The sequence below is a fragment of the Schistocerca americana genome, chromosome 6 (assembly GCF_021461395.2).
Source record: "Schistocerca americana isolate TAMUIC-IGC-003095 chromosome 6, iqSchAmer2.1, whole genome shotgun sequence".
NCBI classification, from domain to species: Eukaryota; Metazoa; Arthropoda; class Insecta; order Orthoptera; family Acrididae; genus Schistocerca; species Schistocerca americana.
In genome coordinates this window covers 323,056,971-323,080,540 of record NC_060124.1, presented here as the reverse complement: position 1 = coordinate 323,080,540, position 23,570 = coordinate 323,056,971, and the positions used below count along the sequence as shown (strand labels likewise).

At 40.2% G+C, this 23,570-nt stretch overlaps 1 protein-coding gene across 1 annotated transcript in view; it reads left to right on the top strand.

Moving 5' to 3' along the window:
- LOC124620114 (inactive dipeptidyl peptidase 10-like) overlaps nt 1-23,570 on the top strand; it is a 1,175,439-nt gene that overhangs the window by 1,126,942 nt on the left and 24,927 nt on the right. Inside the window, exons 15-16 of the mRNA XM_047146784.1 lie at nt 9,647-9,841; nt 10,269-10,426. Coding sequence (XP_047002740.1) covers nt 9,647-9,841; nt 10,269-10,426 — 353 coding nt within the window. The remainder of the gene's footprint in view (nt 1-9,646; nt 9,842-10,268; nt 10,427-23,570) is intronic.

Genomic DNA, 23,570 nt, shown 5'->3' with positions numbered 1-23,570 from the left:
TGACCACTGTATGGCTAATAGCTCTTTTTCTGTTACTGTATAGTTCTTTTCATGCTTCAGTAACATTCTGCTTGCAAATGCAATTGTAGCATGGACTGTCTTCCCATTGACTTCTTTTACTTGAAATAATTCAGCACCTAGCCCATAATCACTGCTGTCAGTATGTAAACAGAAAGGTAAATTGAAATCTGGTCTGTGTAACAGGTTCTGGTTATTCAGTTCCTTTTTTATTATGTCGAAAGGCTCTTGACAATCTTTACTCCACATTCAAACAGTGTCCTTCTTTAACAAGTTATTTAGACAGGGTGTGTTTAAGCTTTGTTTACTTACAAATTTTCTGTAGAAGCCACATAGCCCATAAAATGATTTCAGTTGTTTTCTGTCACAGGGTATAGGAAACCCTGCAATAGCTTTAATTTTGTCTGGATCAGCCATAATTCCTTTTTCTGATATGACATGTCCCAAAAATTTTAACTCAGGTACTGCAAATTTGCACTTTTCTAGTTTTAGTGTCATTCCTCCGCTTCTAAGTTTCTCACATGCCTGTCTTAAAAGCCCAACATGCTCATTCCAATCTTGTCCAATTACTAAAATGTCATCTACATAAATCACTAATTTGGATACAAGTTCCTGCCCAAGTACATGGTCTAAAGCTCTAATGAATTCTGCTACCGATGAGTTCAAGCCAAAAGGGACTACACAATACTGATAGCAATGACCATTGTAAAGAAAAGCAGTGTATTTCCTAGATATGGGTGCCAGGGGTACTTGGTGAAAGCCTGAGGTTAAGTCTAGACTTGACATTAATTTTATGTCCTTGAACTTGTGCAACAGCTCATCAATATTTTCAGGGTGGTCTGTTTCCCTGTATAAGATCTTGTTTAAAGGCCTGGAGTCAAGAACTATTCTCACTCCCCCATCCCTCTTTGACACAACTACCAGTGGGTTATTATAAGCACTGATACTCCTTTCAATAATGCCACACACTTCCATTTTATGTAATTCTTTCTCAACTGCTATATGTTTTGCTATGGGCACACCATATGGTTTTATGAAAAATGGGTCACATGGTCTTACTAGCAAAGTACATTCGCAACCCCTAACTTTCCCTGGAATGTTGCTAAAGACATCACTGTATTCCCATAACAAAGACTCTAGTTCCTGTTTTTGCTCATCATTTAGACCGCTAGCTTCTGAAATCTTAGCGTTTACCAGAGTGTTGAAATCTACTTCACTTAAATCTAGCTCTGTTATGTGTTTCTCAACATATCTTTTCTCCTTTACAAGATTTATAGTGTTAAATTTATCATTACACAAAACTGCATTTGATCTGACAAACTTGGTGGAGATACACCCCCCCATTTGGTGTTGTTATGATAAGTTTTTGTCCTCCCCAGTCAAATCTTGCATCTACACTCCGAATCCATGACATCCCGAGAATACAGTCCTCACTGAGGCCTGGTATAATTAGGCATCCATGTGTAAATGTGACTCCCTCAATTGTAAAACATAACAAAGTTTGTCTTTTCACAATTTTACTATGTTTTCCTGTAGCCCCTCTTATTTTCACCCCAATGACTGGCATTTCAATGTAATCTCTCTCGCACTTCAGCTTTTTGCTTAGAATTTCAGATATTCCTGACGCCTGACTCCCTGTGTCTATAAGGCACTTGCCTTCCCAGGTACCAACTTTTGCTCTAATGAATGGACTAACTATGTCATCACCTTTTTCAGGCTGAACATATTCATACAATAAATCATTTTGAATTTCACTGAAACAATGACTTTCTGACTTACAAGTACCTATATTACTGTCACCTTTATTATCTACGGTCATTACATTAACACACACATCATTAGCACTGTCGCTTGCATTGACAATTTCATTAATCCAAATATTTTCACGCATATAACATTGTTCACCACTAAGGAATTTATCCTTCAGTTGTACAACAATAATATGTTTAGTGTTTTGCCACCAATCAGGATATAAAATTTGAGACATATTAAGAATCATTTTTCTAAAATTGCTATCATTTTTAATTGCATAACTATTTAGCCCCCCCCCCCCCCATGAACCATGGACCTTGCCCTTGGTGGGGAGGCTTGCGTGCCTCAGCGATACAGATAGCCGTACCGTAGGTGCAACCACAACGGAGGGGTATCTGTTGAGAGGCCAGACAAACGTGTGGTTCCTGAAGAGGGGCAGCAGCCTTTTCAGTAGTTGCAAGGGCAACAGTCTGGATGATTGACTGATCTGGCCTTGTAACAATAACCAAAACGGCCTTGCTGTGCTGGTACTACGAACGGCTGAAAGCAAGGGGAAACTACAGCCCTAATTTTTCCCGAGGGCATGCAGCTTTACTGTATGGTTAAATGATGATGGCGTCCTCTTGGGTAAAATATTCCGGAGGTAAAATAGTCCCCCATTCGGATCTCCGGGCAGGGACTACTCAAGAGGATGTCGTTATCAGGAGAAAGAAAACTGGCGTTCTACGGATCGGAGCGTGGAATGTCAGATCCCTTAATCGGGCAGGTAGGTTAGAAAATTTAAAAAGGGAAATGGATAGGTTAAAGTTAGATATAGTGGGAATTAGTGAAGTTCGGTGGCAGGAGGAACAAGACTTCTGGTCAGGTGACTACAGGGTTATAAACACAAAATCAAATAGGGGTAATGCAGGAGTAGGTTTAATAATGAATAGGAAAATAGGAATGCGGGTAAGCTACTACAAACAGCACAGTGAACGCATTATTGTGGCCAAGATAGATACGAAGCCCACACCTACTACAGTAGTACAAGTTCATATGCCAACTAGCTCTGCAGATGACGAAGAAATTGAAGAAATGTATGATGAAATAAAAGAAATTATTCAGATAGTGAAGGGAGACGAAAATTTAATAGTCATGGGTGACTGGAATTCGAGTGTAGGAAAAGGGAGAGAAGGAAACATAGTCGGTGAATATGGATTGGGGCTAAGAAATGAAAGAGGAAGCCGCCTGGTAGAATTTTGCACAGAGCATAACTTAATCATAGCTAACACTTGGTTCAAGAATCATTAAAGAAGGTTGTATACATGGAAGAACCCTGGAGATAGTAAAAGGTATCAGATAGATTATATAATGGTAAGACAGAGATTTAGGAACCAGGTTTTAAATTGTAAGACATTTCCAGGGGCAGATGTGGACTCGGACCACAATCTATTGGTTATGACCTGTAGATTAAAACTGAAGAAACTGCAAAAAGGTGGGAATTTAAGGAGATGGGACCTGGAAAAACTGAAAGAACCAGAGGTTGTACAGAGTTTCAGGGAGAGCATAAGGGAGCAATTGACAGGAATGGGGGAAAGAAATACAGTAGAAGAAGAATGGGTAGCTTTGAGGGATGAAGTAGTGAAGGCAGCAGAGGATCAAGTAGGTAAAAAGACGAGGGTTAGTAGAAATCCTTGGGTAACAGAAGAAATATTGAATTTAATTGATGAAAGGATAAAATATAAAAATGCAGCAAATGAAGCAGGCAAAAAGGAATACAAACATCTCAAAAATGAGATCGACAGGAAGTGCAAAATGGCTAAGCAGGGATGGCTAGAGGACAAATGTAAGGATGTAGAGGCTTATCTCACTAGGGGTAAGATAGATACTGCCTACAGGAAAATTAAAGAGACCTTTGGAGATAAGAGAACGACTTGTATGAATATCAAGAGCTCAGATGGAAACCCAGTTCTAAGCAAAGAAGGGAAAGCAGAAAGGTGGAAGGAGTATATAGAGGGTCTATACAAGGGCGATGTGCTTGAGGACAATATTATGGAAATGGAAGAGGATGTAGATGAAGATGAAATGGGAGATACGATATTGCGTGAAGAGTTTGACAGAGCACTGAAAGACCTGAGTCGAAACAAGGCCCCCGGAATAGACAACATTCCATTGGAACTACTGACGGCCTTGGGAAAGCCAGTCCTGACAAAACTCTACCATCTGGTGAGCAAGATGTATGAAACAGGCGAAATACCCTCAGACTTCAAGAAGAATATAATAATTCCAATCCCAAAGAAAGCAGGTGTTGACAGATGTGAAAATTACCGAACTATCAGTTTAATAAGTCACAGCTGCAAAATACTAACACGAATTCTTTACAGACGAATGGAAAAACTAGTAGAAGCCAACCTCGGGGAAGATCAGTTTGGATTCCGTAGAAACACTGGAACACGTGAGGCAATACTGACCTTACGACTTATCTTAGAAGAAAGATTAAGGAAAGGCAAACCTACGTTTCTAGCATTTGTAGACTTAGAGAAAGCTTTTGACAATGTTGACTGGAATACTCTCTTTCAAATTCTAAAGGTGGCAGGGGTAAAATACAGGGAGCAAAAGGCTATTTACAATTTGTACAGAAACCAGATGTCAGTTATAAGAGTCGAGGGGCATGAAAGGGAAGCTGTGGTTGAGAAGGGAGTGAGACAGGATTGTAGCCTCTCCCCAATGTTGTTCAATCTGTATATTGAGCAAGCAGTAAAGGAAACAAAAGAAAAATTCGGAGTAGGTATTAAAATCCATGGAGAAGAAATAAAAACTTTGAGGTTCGCTGATGACATTGTAATTCTGTCAGAGACAGCAAAGGACTTGGAAGAGCAGTTGAATGGAATGGACAGTGTCTTGAAAGGAGGATATAAGATGAACATCAACAAAAGCAAAACGAAGATAATGGAATGTAGTCGAATTAAGTCGGGTGATGCTGAGGGAATTAGATTAGGAAATGAGACACTTAAAGTAGTAAAGGAGTTTTGCTATTTGGGGAGCAAAATAACTGATGATGGTCGAAGTAGAGAGGATATAAAATGTAGACTGGCAGTGGCAAGGAAAGCTTTTCGGAAGAAGAAAAATTTGTTAACATCGAGTATAGATTTAAGTGTAAGGAAGTCATTTCTGAAAGCATTTGTATGGAGTGTAGCCATGTATGGAAGTGAAACATGGACGATAAATAGTTTGGACAAGAAGAGAATAGAAGCACTTGAAATGTGGTGCTACAGAAGAATGCTGAAGATTAGATGGGTAGATCACATAACTAATGAGGAAGTATTGAATAGGATTGGGGAGAAGAGAAGTTTGTGGCACAACTTGACCAGAAGACGGGATCGGTTGGTAGGACATGTTCTGAGGCATCAAGGGATCACCAATTTAGTATTGGAGGGCAGCGTGGAGGGTAAAAATCGTAGAGGGAGATCAAGAGATGAATACACTAAGCAGATTCAGAAGGATGTAGATTGCAGTAGGTACTGGGAGATGAAGAAGCTTGCGCAGGATAGAGTAGCATGGAGAGCTGCATCAAACCAGTCTCAGGACTGAAGACCACAACAACAACAACTATTTAGCCACATATTATAAAGAAATAATTCACCTTTGTTCATTGCAAATGGTAGCCTACTTGCACAGTCAGTTTTACTGTTCAGGGAATCTTTATCAACTGCCCAGGTTCCTTCATAAGATGTTGGATTACAGAGCCTATTGGTTGTGACACTGGCATTAACACCACTTAAACTGTTAATAACATCCTTGGGTACATCTACAACATGCATATCAGTTTCTCCCACAACACCTAATGCCTCCATTTCCTCTTTCAAGCAAACAAAATATTTTTCACCATCATCATGTATCATTAAATCTTCATTTTCCCAAATACTACAATCAGCAACCTCTCTCTCCCAAAAACTTAAAACGTTGCTTTCACACCCAAGTGTACTTAATTCTTTGCTCGTTAAATCAGTGTCAACAATTTGCTCACCTGGTTCCATCATCAGTGCATCAATTCCTAAATCATTTAAATTGTTAACCTGCTGGTCCTCTGACAAACTACAAGCTTCTGCCCATTCATAAAATTCAACTAAGTCAATTATTTTCTCTGGCTCTTTATTACAACCAATGTGTTCATTCTTAACAGGTATTGTGTTTAGAGGGTAGTACACATTCATAAGATAACTACTCATTACTTGAGACGTATCTCTTGGTACAACGTAGTCAGTGTTATTGATCCATCTATTATCTATGCTTTTCACCCCTACCTTGTGGATCGACAATGGAGCGCATGCTAGTTTTTTACCTCATGACTTCCCATAGCATTTTGACTCCTGGAGTCACTATGTTCATGCCAATTCCTGTTTTCAGACTCCCTGTTATTACTTCTGTTCCAGTTGTTCCCAGATTGTCCTCTTGAATGGAAATTATAGTTTCCCCTTGAATTGAAATTATTATTATTAATATTGTGACTATTTTGTTCCCTATGATGAAAACTGTTAAAATTAGTGTTTCCCCAACTATGATCCCCACCTCTTTGTGTGTGATTGAAATAGTTTTTTGGTTTCCCCACTTTGTCTATAATCCTGTCAAGTTTGTCCACGTAGTTTAGAAATTGTTCAATGTTGTCATCTGGTCCATACACTAGGTCCCATTGCACATCTGTTGGCAACCTTCTCTTTAAAGCATCTATCTGTGTGAGCTCATCAAAGGTTTTACTCAAATGTACTAGTTTCTTCAATTGATTTTTACAAAACTGTTTCATAGTCCCCTGTGCTTCTCTATAATTTGGTCCATTCAAGAACTCGCTCTTTATCCTGGCTTGTTCAGTTTCAGACCAGAACCGTTTTAAGAACTCAATTTCAAATTCTGCATAAGACATGTCCATAGAAAAATTTTGATTGGCGCATGACAAAGATTCCCCCTCCAAAAATTTTTTAACAAACTTAATTTTGAAACTTTCACTCATATTGGGCAAAAAATTGTCTCTACAACTCTGCAGAAAGTCAACAGGATGCTAACTACACTCATTAGAAAAGTTTGTAACTGGAATGTTGTATAATAAGGTACATGTGTTCATAGAAAATTTTTTGTTAGCTACATCATTGCTAAATATTTCAAACTTCTGGTTTAACTCTGATACTGTACTTTTTAATTCACTAACGTCTGTCTTAGTTTCAGTCTCGTGGAGTTTTACTGTGTTACTGTCTGGTTCCACTTTATCATTCACAACATTTAGTTTTGAATCTACTCTACTTTCAAGATCTACTGCCATAGCTTTTACATTTACACAAACTGTATCTATTTGACTATTAACATTAACAAAACACTTCACATTTTTCTCTCTGTCTGTGACCAGTTCATTTTTTACAGACTGAATTTTGTTACTCAGACTAGATTTTACTTCTCCCACTTTAGATTCTACCACCAAAATCTTTGTTTCTGCCTTGCTAAGTTTCTTGTCTATCTTTGATATATCGTTGCGAAGTTTATTACCCCAAAGTAAGATATTATCAAATTTTTTGTTCATAGCTCCTTCTAGACACGACACTTTCTGATTTATAACCCGAAAACTGTCCGCGACAGTCCGATTCATGTTTTGCAATTGATCTTCATTAGCTTGTAAGCGGGCTGCAACTGTTTGATTTAAAGCTAACGATTGTTCCATCATTTGTAACAGTGATTTAATGTCCGACGTCTCACGTTATGATGAATTAAGACTTTGATCCGCTTCTTTGACTGACTCATCTTCTGTTTTTATCGGCATGTCTACATCCCCAAAGAATAACAAATTTTCACAATCCCGCTGATGACCACGCTGTTTAGCGCCCAAAAACCTCAAACCCCCCCCCCCCCCCCCCCTCGATTCAGCACCACTTTCCTCTTTCACAATGGTCATTTTCATGAAATTTCATACACAAAATAATAAAAGGAATAAACAGCACTAAATAAATGTACTTATCTTTTCAGTCTGGGTCCTCACCCGTGTGGTTAGTCCACTTTACTGTTTTGTTTCGTCTCCCTTTACTTCCATGTATAGCACATCTTTGTACCACGTGGTCATTAGACTTCTGCAAAACAGATTTCATCAATCCAGTACATATAAATGTCTTAATCCTGGCTGAGAGCCCCCAGTTGTCACGAACCCACTCTACTTTGCAGGAAAAGTTATCTCCATAAAGACACCGTTACGCTGTGGCTAATGGCTGTATAGTACTTTAGTAGAGCTGGCCATGATGTCTCCTTTGTTGATGCTGCTGAGTCTGCGTTGTCCATGTGGCTTCTCGTTGTCTAGGCGATGATTCTTTTGCTGCTCTGGGTCCAAGAAAAGGTGCGGGTTTTTTAATTATCACTGGACTATCGAAATCATGACGCAGTATTCCACAGTTTCTTTGTATCAAAAACACACTTTTATTGTCAAAACTAGATACACAACTACTCTCAACCGCGGCCAACACTCAAGTGTCCGAAAACCCGTTGTAGACCAAAGATGGTCTTAAGCTACGAAGAACATACAATTCCAATATCGATTATTGATCGCAGCACCTAACTTAGTATTATCTTAAGCAAAAGCTTTTTTAACATGACTTTAGTGTATAATATAACAAAATGATGTCTATTTGTCAGTACCATTACAACCTGCCCAATATTCTATAGGGCCCCCACCATCACGCAGAAGTGCCACAACATGCACAGCATGGGCTCAACTGAGGTCTGTAGTAGTGCTGGAGGGATTTGACACCCCGAATCCTGCAGGGCTGTCCATAAATCCAAAACAGAATGAGACGATGGAGATCTCTTCTGAACAGCATGTTGCAAGGCATCACAGATATGCTCAATAACATTGATGTCTGTAGAGTTTATGGGCAGTGAAAGTGTTTAAACTCAGAAGAGTCTTCCTTGAGACAGTCTGCAGCAATTCTGGACATTTGGGGTGTTGCATAGTCCTGCTGAAATTTCCCAAGTCTGTCAGAAAGCACAATGGACATGAATGGATGCAGGTGACCAGACAGAATGCTTACATACGTGTCACCTGCCAGAATCATATCTAGATGTATCATGGGTCCCATATCACTCCAACTGCACACACCTCACACCATTACAGAGCCATCACTAGTTTGACCAGTCCCCTGCTAACATGCGCAGTCCATGAATTCATAAGGTTGTGTCCATACCTGCACATGTCCATCACTTGATACAATCTGAAACAAGACTCATCTCACCAAGCAACATGTTTCCAGTCGTCATAGTCCAATGTTGATGTTGATGGGCCCACGCAAGGCATAGAGCTTCATGTTGTGCAGTCATCCAGGACACATGAGTGGGTCTTCAGCTCCAAAAGCCCATATCAATGATGTTTCATTGAATGGTTTGCACACTGACACTTGTTGATAGCCTAGCATTGAAATCTGCAGCAATTTGCTGAAGTGTTGCACTTCTGTCACGTTGAATGTCATCTTTGGTTCCGTTATTGCAGGATCTTTTCTGGCCACAGCAATGTCAGAGATTTGATGTTTTATCAGACTCATGATATTCACAGTACACTCATGATGTGGTCGTATGGGAAAATCTCCAATTCATCGCTACCTCGGAGATGTTGTGTCCCATCGCTCATGTCCCGGCTATAAACTCACTTAAGTCTTGATAACCTGCCATCATAGCTGCAGTAACCAATCTAACAGCTGCACCAGATACTCGTTGTCTTACATAGGCGTTGCCAACGAAAGTGCTGTATTCTGCCTGTTTACATATCTCTGTATTTGAATATGCATGCCTATAACAGATTCTTTGGCACTTCAGTGTATAGCAAATAAATGAGATTTTTGGTATGTTTACTATAAATATTGTCTTTTATTTACAGATGTGGAGCTCCTGGATCACAATTAGTGTCTTCAAAATGGGGTGTTGACTGGCCAACATACTTGGCTGGCAATAGGAATTTCATTGTTGCTCAAGTTGATGGCAGAGGGTCTGGTTTCCAAGGAAATCGGATGAGGCAACAGCTGTATAGGCAGCTTGGTTCTGTTGAAATTGAAGATCAAATTGCTGTGATTAAGTAAGCTGCAATCTCCATTAATTCCAATAAATACTACAAACTAAATTGCACGTTCCATAAGATTTACGATAGTTTTCATAACCTGTCATTATAACTGGCCATAAGACATGATTAAAAGACATAACTGTAAGGAACAACCTTGAAATTTAGAGATGGAGAATCTAACCTACCTCTTGCAAATTTGTCAAAGGTTTTAATTAAAATAATTACCTTATCACTCAGCAGTCCGTCTCTCCTTTAATTTACTTAATGCATGATGTTTACTTGGTTTATATTAACTCACAGATCACAAATCCTGCCTTGTATGTTTGAATAGGTTACAATTGCCATTTATAGCTAATAAAGCCATTTATAGTGCACATGAAGTAATGAGTATATGAACAAACAAATGCAGTTGTAAAAAGGATTTGTGAATATATTTCAACAGGTACCTAAAAGACAATCTTAAGTTTATTGATAAAGAACGGGTTGGTGTTTGGGGATGGAGTTATGGTGGATTTGCTGCAGCTATGATTCTTACTGAAGATGAGAAGGTGTTCAGATGTGGCATATCAGTTGCTCCTGTTACAAGTTGGGCTCATTACGGTAAGCTGTGTCATTGCATTCGAATATACAAGTAAGATTTTCAAAAATGGAATAGTAGCTTTCATCTTTTATACTGTTCACTTTTTATATGTGACTAACATGTTTACCATTCCATATCATTATATCCCATAATTCATATTCAGTGGATCCCGTGCAGATGTATCTCTGGGACATGGAAAGAAGCCAAGGCTGTACATTTTATTTTAAGCACAGTGCAGAAGAATAACTTAATAGTATTAACTATACTAGTATTAGAATGCTAAGAACATTGTAACTCAATACATTAGTTTTAAAAGGCTCTTTGAAGATATCTTTTAGTGTAGTAGAAGGAGCTGTTTGGGAGAATAATCTTTTAATTCACCTGTAAATTCCACCATATCACCCATAAAATATTTAATATATTGCAGCAGCTTTTTGAGGTCATGTGTACCCATATATCTAACTGTTATACTTACTGATGTGAAACTCTTGAAATCATTATTGAGGTTGCTTTCAGTCATTTTATTATTATCGTGTTCAGCACTATTTTTTGAGAAGTAGCAAAAGACTGTTGAGCAGAATTACATCCAGAAACAGGGACTTTCAGTGTTAGGTCTTTGGGAGTAATGCCAAGGGACAAGCAGGACCTTAGTTTTGATAGTGGAAAAGCACGTTTTCAAAAAGAGTGGATGTAATGTGTGATGGGATTCATCATGGCAAGAAAGGACAGTTTGGAGTGGGGGTGGCAAAAAAGAGAAGCAGAAGGTGGAAAGAGATAGAAAAACGAATGAGAGGCAACAAAAAACACAGAAAAATCAGAACAATTCATATGAAAATTGTCAGAACAGACAATGGTTAACACGAGCTAACGAGTGGGTGAGAATTTCTCACCAGAAAAGTGGTTTATACAAAACGAGAAAATGACTGATAAAGAAAAAATTGGTAGGTAAACTCATAAAAAGTGAGGAAATTTTAAAAACTGGGCAAAGAGAAAGTCATAGGAGAAAACATGAAAGTCATAGGAGAAAACATGAATTACTTTGTTTGGCAGATAAAGTAACCTAGGATACGGCAGTAAAATTCAATGAGAGCAGTTTAGCAAAAAACAAATGCACAAAAATGTGAAAGAATTATGTATAAAAAAAGAAAGTGGATGGTGGGAAAGAAAATAGTTGTCAAATATGGAAATAAATGGGCAAAGATGATCGGGAGAAGGCCCTGCAATGTAATGATCGGTTGATTGATTTGGGGGAGGGGACCAAACAGTGAGGTCATTTGTCCCATCGAATCAGGGAAAGATAGAAAAGGAAGTAGACCATGCCCTTTCAAAGGAACCATCCTGGCATTTACATGAAGCAATTTAGGGAAATCAATGAAAAACCTAAATCGAGATGGCCGGATGCAGGTTTGAACCGTCATCATCCTGAATGCGAGTCCAGTGCGCTATCACTGCACCACCTCACTTGGTACACTGTAGTGAACCATAAACAAATTGTTGTAGGCAAATTCACAAATAACAATGGAATTGTTTTATTCAAATTTGTAAATAGCAGTAGACCCATCTGTGTGCACAGTAATCATTACTATAAAAGATGTAGGGGCAAAGTGTTGAAAAATGTGGATGGTACAGATAAATAAATGAACAGATTAGCTCATAAGGTAAAAACAGAGGACAGTTTGGACACATGATGAAAACGACTGACAAGAGGGTTACATAAGAAGGAATGATGGGCACATGGGCTAATGTAACACAAAAATAATAAATTTTTGACAGTATAGTGTATTTGAATAGATATAAAGTCTATTCACCAAGTGGCAGCAGGAAAACACACATACAAAAAAAGGTTTTACTCATACAAGCTTTTGGAGCAAGTGGCTCCTACATTTGGTAGAAGAGTTGCAGGCATAGGAATATGGGTGAAGGGAAAGGAACTGGAGAGAGATAAGACATGGGGTAGAGTTTGGAAAATTCACCCAGAAACTTTGGTCAGGGGAGACTTATTGGACAGGATGAGAAGGACAACCTGATTGTTGGGGACTGCACCAGTTGAGATGTGAAAACCTGAAAGCTTAAAGGAGGAAGACAGGATAACATGCAAGACAGAGATTACTGCTAAAGCATCATGAATGAGTTAATAACAGTGAAAAACTAAATGCACTGTATGTAACAGAAGTGGGAGAGGAATGGCAGAAAATAAACAGGTCAGAAAATGAAAGATATAGTGAACTAAAATGGAGTGAGGAAAGGAGTAATTACTGTGAAGAAATGTGGAGATGGAAGAAATTAACTTAAATTAATGCCAGGCGGGTGGGGAGAACCAAGTACATTAGTGCTAGTTTTCACCTGCAGAGTACTGACAAGGGAACCTCCCCATCGCACCCACCTCAGATTTAGTTATAAATTGGCACAGTGGATAGGCCTTGATAAACTGAACACAGATCAATTGAGAAAACAGGAAGAAGTTGTGTGGAACTGTGAAAAAATAAGCAAAATACACAAACTGAGTAGTCCATGGGCAACATAAGCAACATCATGCAGAATGTGAGCCCAGGAGCGCCATGGTCCCGTGGTAGCATGAGCAGCTGCGGAACGAGAGGTCCTTGGTTCAAGTCTTCCCTCGACTTAAAATTTTACTTTCTTTATTTTTGCATAGTTATTATCTGTCCGTTCGTTCATTGACGTCTCTGTTCACTGTATAAGTTTAGTGTCTGTGTTTTGCGACCACATCGCAAAACCGTGTGATTAGTAGACGAAAGGACGTGCCTCTCCAATGGGAACCAAAAACATTTGATCGCCAGGTCATAGGTCAACCGATTCCTCCACAGGAAAACACGTCTGATATATTCTATACGACACTGGTGACGGCATGTGCGTCACATGACAGGAATATGTTGTCAACCCACCTAGCTTGTACACTTGGCGAATGGGTTAAAAGATTCTTCTACCTTGCCCGATTTAGGTTTTCTTGTGGATCTGATAATCACTCCCAAAAAAGTGATGAAAACATAAGAATTTGTCACATAAACTGAAAATAAAAAATTAAACCTTTTACTCGATGGAAGATTTGAACCAAGGACCTTTCGTTCCGCAGCAGCTCACGCTACCACGAGACCACGGCGCTTCTGGGTTCCCAGTGTCCTTGATGTTGCTTGTCTTCTCATGAACTATTCAGTTCATATATTTTGCTTATTTTCTCACAGTTCCACACAATTTCTTCCTGTTTTCTCAATTGATCTGTGTTCAGTTTTTCAAGGCCTATCCACTGTGCCAACTTATAACTAAATCTGAGGGGGGTGCAATGGGGAGGTTCCTTTGTGAGAAACTGGCGTCCATTGGAAGAATCCAGATGGCATGTGTGGTGAAACAGGCACCGAGGTCATAACTATCATGTTGTAGAGCATGCTCTACAACATCCTATTGTGTGTTGCTAGTATTTGTCCTCTGCCTGTGTCCTTTCATCCTAATTGATAACTTGGTGGTAGGCATGCCGATGTAGAAGGCTGAACAGTGTTTACATAATAGCTGGTATATGATGTGTCGTATCGCAGGTGGCTCTCCCTTTGATAGTATATGTTTTGCCAGTTACAGGGCTATTGGATGTGATGGTAGCAGGGTGTGTAGGGCAAGTCTTGCAGCGTGGACAGTCACAGGATAGGAGCCTTAGGATAGGGAGATGGGTGCAGAAGGAGCATAGGGTCTGACAAGGGTATTGCGGAGATTGGCAGGGTGACAAAAAGCTATTGTAGGTGTGGGGGGCAGAATCTCACATGGAACTGATATTTCAGAGCATGGTTTTAGGAAGTCATGGTCCTGTTGAAGTAGCTGATTAATACATTCAAGGAGAGGATAATACTGAGTGACAAGCAGTATGCTCCGAAGTTGTTTTTTGGAGGGATCAGCAGTACCAGGACTGGATGTGATGGCCTGGGAAGTGTGCTTTTGAGCTAGGCTGGTGGGGTAGTTATGTCCAGTGAAGGCTGAGGTGAGAATGGTGGTGTATTGCTGTAAAGAATCTGCATTCGAACAAATATGTTTGCTTAGCATGCTAAGGCTGTACAGAAGGCAACATTTGACAAGGAAAGGATGGCAACTGTCAAAATGTAAGTACTGTTGTTTGTTAGTGGGTTTAATGTAGACAGAAGTGTGTAGCTGGCTTTCAGTGAGAATGAGATCAAGATCAAGGGAAGTGACATGGGGCTCGGAATAGGACCATGTGAAATTGAATTGGGAGAAGGTATTTGAGATTCCAGGAATTTTAACCGCTCAACCTCACCATGAGCCCATGGGGCTCAGATGTCATCAACGTAGCTAAACCAAACCAAGGGCCAAAGGCTTATGGCTCCCAGGAAACCCCCTCTAAGTGACCCATGAAATGGTTGGTGTAAGAAGGAGCCATCCTGGTTCCCATGGCTGCACCCCTGATCTGCCTGGATGTCTGCCCCTCAAAGATAAAGTAGTTGTTGGTAAGTATAAAGTTGATTAATGTGAGCAGGAAAGATGTAACAGGTTTGAAATCATGTAGGTGCTGACTGAGGAAACGTTCAGCAGCAGACAGACCATGTACATGGGGAATGTTGGTATAGAGGAAGGTGACATCAATGGTAACAAGCAAGGTGTGTGGTGGGAATGGGATGGGCATGAATTTCAGATGATCTAGAAAATATAGGAGGGAAGTCTATGGATTGCTAGTGCTGATCAACTAAGAGAGATAAACATTTGGTGGGTGCTTTGAAGCCAGCAGCTATAGGATGGCCAGGATGATTGGGTTTGTTGATCTTAGGAAGAAGGAAAAGGTGGGGGTGCATGGTTTGGGTGGTGTGAGAAGTTCTGTGGGTTGAGTTGTTAGTCCTTGTGAGAGGCCTGAGGTTTTAAGGAGGGATGCAGGTGGGTTTGGATCACAGGGATGGGATCTTGATGGCAGATGCCATATGTAGAGGTGTCAGACAGCTGGAGTAGACCTTCACTAACATACTCCTGTCGGTCAAGTAACACAGTGAGAGATCCTTTTTCTGCTGGCAGGACAGTGATGGAGTCATCAGCTTTTAGACAATGCAGAGCTTGGAGTTCTGCAGAGGACAGGTTAGGGTCATATTGCAGGGATCTGAGGAAGAGTTGTGAAGCAATGCTAGACATAAGAAATTCTTGCAAGGCCTGAAATGGATGATACTGAGGTAGTGGTGGTGGATCAAGTTGGAATCGTGGTTGGAGCTGTTCTATGTCAGGTTTTCTGTTGGAAACGTTTTGGGTTGGGTTGCAAGTGATATTTCCAGTTGACATTGTGTGCGAGGGAAAGTAGGTCCTCACCAAAGCAGCATGATTAAATGCAGGTTCAGGGCTGAAAGTGAGACCCTTAGGTAATAAAAATAATTTAGGAGGAGAGAATGCTTTAGATGGGAGGTTGAGAACAATGTACTGTTGTGACTGGTTCTTGAGATTATGAGTTACTGTTGGTCTGGGAGGCAGTGGTGAAGGCTGTGGGATGTTAAGGAGGTCAGCCAAGCTCAGTATGTAGGAGAGGAGACAGGAAGGGAAACACCACTGATGAGATGGTTTAGGAGAAGGTGGGACAGATTTTGATGTGAAGTCTGGCATGTTGTTGCAGTTTGAAGTAGTCTTGGAGATGATACAATCCAAGCAAACATGACGGGCAGATAACTGCAGCATTTTGTAGAAAGAGGGAAGTCTGGTGGAGTCTAAATTGGCATATGAGGTAAATGGGTCACAGATTAGTCATGCAAGAGCAAGAGACTGTTGTATTTGAAACTGTAGAAGTGTCTGAAGTAGAGTAGAATTACAACCAGAAAATGGGACTTTTAGTATTAGGCCCTTGGGAGTAACTCCAAGGAAAAAGCAGGTTTCAAGAAACAGAATGTGGGACATAAGTTTTGATAGTGCAAAAGCATGTTTTCAAAAACAATGGATTTTGGGGGAGGGACCTTTCCTGGTATCCATAAGCCTTCAGCCCCTGGTTTGATTTTGATACATTAATGACATCTTTGGCATATTGATTCATGGTAAGGCTGACCTGTTAAATTTCTGGTATCTCTAAATATTTACATTTTGACAGTTGCCATCCTTCCCATATCGAATGTTCCCTACCACACAACCTTGGCATTCAAGGCAAATGTATTTGTTTGGATGCAGATTCTTTACAACACTATGCCTTTCTCACCTCAGCCTTCACTGGACATAACTACCCCACCAGCCTAGCTCAAAAGCACATTTCTCAGACCATCATATCCAATCTTGATACTGCTGATCCCTCCAAAAAACAACTTTGGAGTACACCACTTGTCACTCAGTATTATTCTCTTCTTGAATGGGTTAATCAGCTACTTCACCAGGGCCTTGACTTCCTAGAACCATGCTCTGAAATAAGAACAGTTCAATGTGAGATTTTGCCCACCCCACCTACAACAGCTTTATGTCACCCTGACAATCTGCAATATTCTTGACAGACCCTATGCTCCTTCTGCACCCATCTCCCTATCCTACGGCTCCTATCCTGTGACAGCCCCACTGCAAGACTTGCCATGTGCCCCCTCTTACCACCAACTATACCAGCTCTGTAAGTGGCAAAACATATAGTATCAAAGTGAGAGCCACCTGTGAAATGACACCTCATATATGAGCTGTTATGTAAATACTGCTCAGTCTTTTACATCGGCATGCCTATCACCAAGTTATCAGTTAGGATGAAAGGACACAGGCAGAGGACAAATACTGGCAACACACAATAGCCTGTTGCAGAGTATGCTCTACAACATAATAGTTATGACCTCAGAGCCTGTTTCACCACACATGCCATCTGGATTCTTCCAAGAGACACCAATTTCTTGGTACTCAGCAGTGGAAAACTAGCACTAGAACATGTCCTTGGTTCTCCCAACCCACCTGGCATTAATTTATATTAATTTCTTCCATCTCAGCATTTCTTCACAGTAATTACTCATTTCCTCACTCCATTTTAGTTCACTACGTCTTTCATTTTCTGACCTGTTTATTTTCTGCCATCCCTCCCCCACTTCTATTACATACAATGTACTTATCTTTTCACTGTTATTAACTCATTCACAATGCTTTAGCAGTAATCACTGCCTTGCATATTATCCTGTCTTCCTCCTTTAAGCTTTCAGGTTTTCACATCGCAACCAATGCAGTCACCAACAATCACTCTCCCTTCTCATCCTTTCTGTTAAGTCTCTCCTGTCTCAGAGTTCTGGGTGACTTTTGCAAACTCTATTCCTTTTCCTAAACCTCTCCAGTCCCTTTCCCTTCACCCATCTTCCTTCCCTTTCAATCCTTCTGCCAGAAGAAGGAGCCACTGGCTCCAAAAGCTTGCATAGGTAAAATCTTTTTTTATATGTGTGTTCTCCTGCTGCCACTTGGTGAGTAGATTCTGTATTTATCCAATTACAGTATAGGATGATGTGTTATTCCAAAGATGCATTTGTCAGAAATAAGGTAGAAATATCTGTGTATTGCTGTATGGATGCTGGGCTGTTTAATAAGTCTTTCACACATAAATATGAGGGGGTATCCAAAACAAACTGGAATAATATTGCCATGGGCACAGCTTGTGTAGTATGCATTTCTGCCACTAGGTGTGTATAGCTCAACTCATTGCCAGTTCAGAGCCACTTGTATTGTTGACCTGGCTTTATCTGTTCATCTGAACTGATTGTTTTTGCTAGCACTGTTTTGTTCTTATTTCATTTTTCACAATGGCAAATTAAGTGAACAATGTGCAGCTGTGAAATTTTGAGTAAAAATGCTACTGAATCTGTTTTAACGTTGAAAACAGCTAACAATAAGACACCATGGGAAAAACTCAAATGTATGAGTGGTTTGGTTGGTTTAAAAATGGTGACTTGTCAATTTATGACAAACCTCATTCTGGACCTCCATCAACTGCCCAAACTGACAAAAACATTGAAAAAATTTGAGAGCCTGTCCTCAAAGGCCATCGAAAGACAACTGATCAACTGTCAGAGATGAGTAGGTAATCTTGGAGCACGATTCATGGAATTTTAATTGAAGATCTGGGAGTAAAAATGGTTGCTCCCAATTTGTTCCTTGGGTTCTGACTGACAGTTAAAAGGAACATCACATTGAAACATGTTGTGCTTTGAAACAACAGCTTGAAACTCATCCAGATTTTTTGGCAAAGGTGATGAGTCATGGTGTTGTGGTTATGACCTAGAAACAAAGCAACAGCCAAGACAATGGAAGACGTCATCGTCATGCCACCCAAAAAAATGTCATCAAGTCAAACCAAACATCAAAACAATGCTGATTTGCTTTTTTGATGCAAAGGGCATAGTTCATTCAGTGTTTGTTCCTCCAAGTCAGACCCCCAATCAAACCTTTTAATTGGAAGTCTTAAGAAGATGCCCACCTGGCCTGACTCCGTGTGACTTTTTGTTATTTCAGTGCATGAAAAGCATTGTGAAAGGGCAGTGATTTGACAATATTGAAGAAGTCAAGAAAAAATGAGGGAGGAGCTGTCAGCCATTTGTAAAGATGACAACAAAAATATTTTCAACAGTACCACTTTGTTTATTCTAAATGTATATTCTACATTTATTGTTCTGTGTATTCTTTTTTTCTTTTTAATTTTATGAGATATAAAATATCTTGCATTGTATTTGTGTTCTCCTCTTACATTTGGTGTATTATTTATTTTCAAGTTCCAAACTTTTTGGATTTAATTATGTGATATTTGAAATTGTTTGTACATCGTTGTTGTAACATTAATGTAAATCTGTACAATGCACAGAATTGTTTGACACTTTGATAAAGAGATATTTCTAGCTTATTAATGACAATTATGTCTCTGGTATACTACTTCATCGTGTATGACTGAATTTGGTATTAGCAATGCTATACAATTAGCTATTAGTGAAATGTCAAAATAAAAAACAAAACAGTGGGGAGAGGGGATTTTGGAAAACAAAAACAAAAAAAAAACAAAAAAACAAAAAAAAAACTTTTTCAATAAATCTGGACGCACGATTCCAATATTCATTAAAAACCACAGAACTTTTATTTGAACTTTTCAGTGGTAGTCATTCAAAAATATTAAACTCAATTTGTTTTCAAGGGGGTGTTTCAGCCCCTTAACAAATATATGGGCATCCATAGAAAGATTTGTGTGTCTTATTTTGGTATACACAACAACACATTCAAATCTGTTCAAAGTCAAAGTGTAGTAGATGCTTTCATCATCTGTGTCTTCAAATCAGGAAATCTGTGTTACAAGATTAGTCAGATGAATAGCAGTATTACATTTCTCTTTTCACCAGAGGATGTTGCAATTACCCTCCACAAGTAAGGTATTATTATCATCATCTTGTCACAAACCTTAGAAATATCATAATGTGATTTATGTTGAGCACATTCAAAAATTTTCGGGAAATGAGGATGTCTGATCCACCATGCAAAAGCTGTTTCTTGAGATTCAGTTGGTAATTTTTCTCACCCAAGAACACTGTAACTTTATTACACGAAAAAGCATCAACACATTAGAGAGAAAGTACATACAACAGACAACATACAAGTGTGTAGCAGAGCATTGCGCTCCAGCCTATACAGTCATTAGTTCTAATAGGAGCACAGACAGCATGCTGCACATGCAACTTCTGTCATACTAGCAGGTCGGGTGCCCTCTAGTGGCCAAATCAAGCACAAACTTCATGAACAAACTGTGAAGTGGTGCACACACTAATTTGGTAGCTACAGCACTTCCCTTTCTTTTCGAAGAAGTTAACACTGTGCTCACACCCATTTCTTCTGTCATCAGTGTGCCGGAGAAGTTGGTTGTTGAATCACACGATGCCACAGGTGCATAGGATCAGAAGAGGTATGAGCACGGACACATACAGTGCCACCCGCTGTGACAGATCATGTGGTAGAACAGGTGACACTGGCATTGTTCCCACTGCCACATCCGAGTCCAACCCTGGTGAAGGAGGCTGCGGTGAAGGTGTCTGAAAAGGCAGTGCCTGCTTTGATGAAGACAGCAGTGATGGAAGCGGCAGCTGGGAGAGTTGGCTCCGTGCCTCGGCTCCTGAGAACTGAACGGAGCACCCTCAGCAGAAGACAGTGTTGTGAAGGCATTGGCAGCTGTGGTGGATAAGATGACGGCACTGGCCACGATGTAGGAGATAGCCGGGCAAGTGGAGGATGAGTGGATGGTGGAGGCACTCCCAGTGCACAGCTGTCCACGTGAGATTGTAGCTAGTCAAAGTGTCCTGACATCCTACCCCCAGCAGTGTGGATGACACAGTCATCAGTCATGGTGACTCTTGATGACAATCAGCCCCCATTTCAATCAGGGGCCAAAACAATGGGCCAAAACAGCTGTGCCAGGCGAGAAGAGTTGCAGCACCAGTGTTGGCAGATGTCCTGACATCAGTTGAAGAAGATGTAGCAGAGTCGAGGGCTTACAGGCATGCAACAACTCTGCTGGACTCTTTTCTCCACCAGGGGAAAACCTATTGTAACTGAGGAATAGGTGAAGAGCTACTTTCGGTGACACATCCAAAATATATTTTTTCATCTGAGTCTTAAATGTTTGTACAAGTCATACTGTTTCCCTGTTTGACTGAGGGGGGATAAAGTTCCTGAGATATGAACTGGGGGGCCATAGTCTGTAACTAACGTATACAGAAGATCTCCCATTGCAAAAATTTTTCACAGAGCTGAAATTGTTGTCATTGCAGAAGCAGACAGACAGGACACCATATAAGGAAACTTAGAATATACATCAATTACAACAAGCTAATAGAAATTTGAAAAAGGTCCCACAAAATCTACATGAATCACTGTGACAAAGATGCACAGGGGTCTGACTGACTGATTTGGGGGGGGGGGGGGGGGGGGGGGGGAGGCACAGTGTGAGCAGGCTCTTTGTCCATCAATTCCTGACTAAAAAACATGTCTCAATGCTAATGCTTTTGTATGTGACACACCTCAATGGTCCACATGTAATAAATGCATAACCTCATGCCAAAGGATGGGTGGATCTACAATCCAGGGAGCAGTGGCCTCTGTAGCTAAAAGCACAACTCCGTCCCGAAGAGAAAGATCTGAAGTATGGCCTGGAAGCTTGTCTGGTCAGTCATGCTGCACAAAGGATAAAACGGTATCCGCAGCTACTGTAGCTGCAGTTTGAATGCTAATAAGAAGAAAACCATCTATAATATTTTCAGCTTCCATGTTCAAATGAAAACAAAGCAATTCCTCTTTATCAAAATATGGATTTGGACCAATTGGCAAAACCAATAAGGTATCCGCATTTGTATGTTGCATCATAGGTCGAAAATGTATCTCATAATTGTATAGTGGCAGGAAAAGGGCCCAATACCATAAGCAGTGTGTGGCCTTGTCTGGCAAGGATGCTGGTAGTTTAAAAAGACACACCAGTGGTTTGTGGTCTGTGATCAGGTAAAACTTAGATCCATATAGAAAATATGAATTTTTTTTTAGAGCATACACAGTTGCTAAAGCTTCTTTCTTTATCTGTGAATAATGCTGTTGTGCTGAATTTAAGGTTTTATAGGCATATGCAATAGGGTGTTCCAATCCATCTGCATATTTGTGAGCAAGGTTGGCGCCAAGGCTGATCTGAGATGTGTCCATGGCTAACACAAGGTACTGGCCTCGCTATAAAGTGACCAAAGAAGGGGCTGACTGCAGTTTCGATTTCAACATCTTGAATGTGAGGTCACAGTCTGGGGGCCATTGAAAGGAACATCTTTTCTTAACAGCATGGAGTGGTTGAGCCACAGTAGCAGGATCCAGTATGAATTCGCAGAAGTATCTAATTTTGCCTAAAAATGCCTGTCAATCATAGATGGATGTGGGGTGTATCAACACAGCAGTAGCCTCAGTATGGTGGCACAATGGTTTAATGCCAGCATGAAACACTTCAAAACCCAAATAAGTAATAGAAGGTTGAAAAAACTGTCTCTTGTCCACATTGCATCGACTGTAAAACAGAAAATAAAGCATCAGGCTTATGCAAATGTTCCTCTGTAGAAGTACCAGACACTACTATGCATCCAAATAGTTGTCGCAGCCACCACCTGATGCAATAAGATGCTCTAAAAAGCTTTGAAAAATAGCTGGTGCACTTGCCACACCAGCAGGCAAATACTGGTAATGATATAGTACAAATAATGTACTGAAAACTAGAAGGTATTTAGATTTCTTATCTAGTGGAAGCTGTAAGTGTGCATCTCCTAAGTCAATCTTTGAATAATAATGGCCCCCTGACAATTTTGCTAGCAGCTCAACAGTGTGCAGTAAAGGCTAGATATCAATGACTGACTGTGCATTAATTGATTTTTTTTTAATTGCTGCAAAGGCATAATTTACCTGTAGATTTTTTACTATCACCAGTGGTGTTGACCATTCACTGGATGAAATAGGCTGAATAACATCAAGGCACACAGTTTTAATCTGATCCTGTAGTTAAGTGTACTGGGTGGGTCCAGAAAAAATGGGGGCAGGCAGACTGTTTTATCATCAAGAGATTGAAGGTGATCTAATTCTGCTTTTACTTGATCCTGTAGTTAAGTGTACTGGGTGGGTCCAGAAAAAATGGGGGCAGGCAGACTGTTCTATCATAATACAAGCCTGAAATTCTGTTGCACAAACCAGTCTTGGAGGAAATGAAGAAGAAAACTTGGCACAGAGGTAATGTAACTGTTGATATGGCACTTGATCAGAAAACAAATGCACTTCATCATCAGTGGAGAATCTGAAAAGCTTAGAAGCATCCATACCAAACAAATTTTCTGTTCCGACATAACGACAAGGGCTGGCATGATGATCAAGAACAAAAGAGCAGAGAGGGCTGTGAGATGACATCAACCAATAGTACACTGACAAACCCCTCTCTAAGACAACACTGAGACAGGATCAGCCTCTACATAGAGAGAATATATATGTCATGCTGCCTAGCTGTGGCCTGAGTTGAAAACTAGCCACCCTCTGAACACTACAGCAGTGACTTAAAAACTGTATTGTTTTTATAATGAAATTTTCACTCTACAGCAGAGTATGCGCTGATATGAAACTTCCTGGCAGATTAAAACTGTGTGCCGGACCGAAACTCGAACTCGGTACCTTTGCCTTTCGCGGGCAAGTGCTCTACCA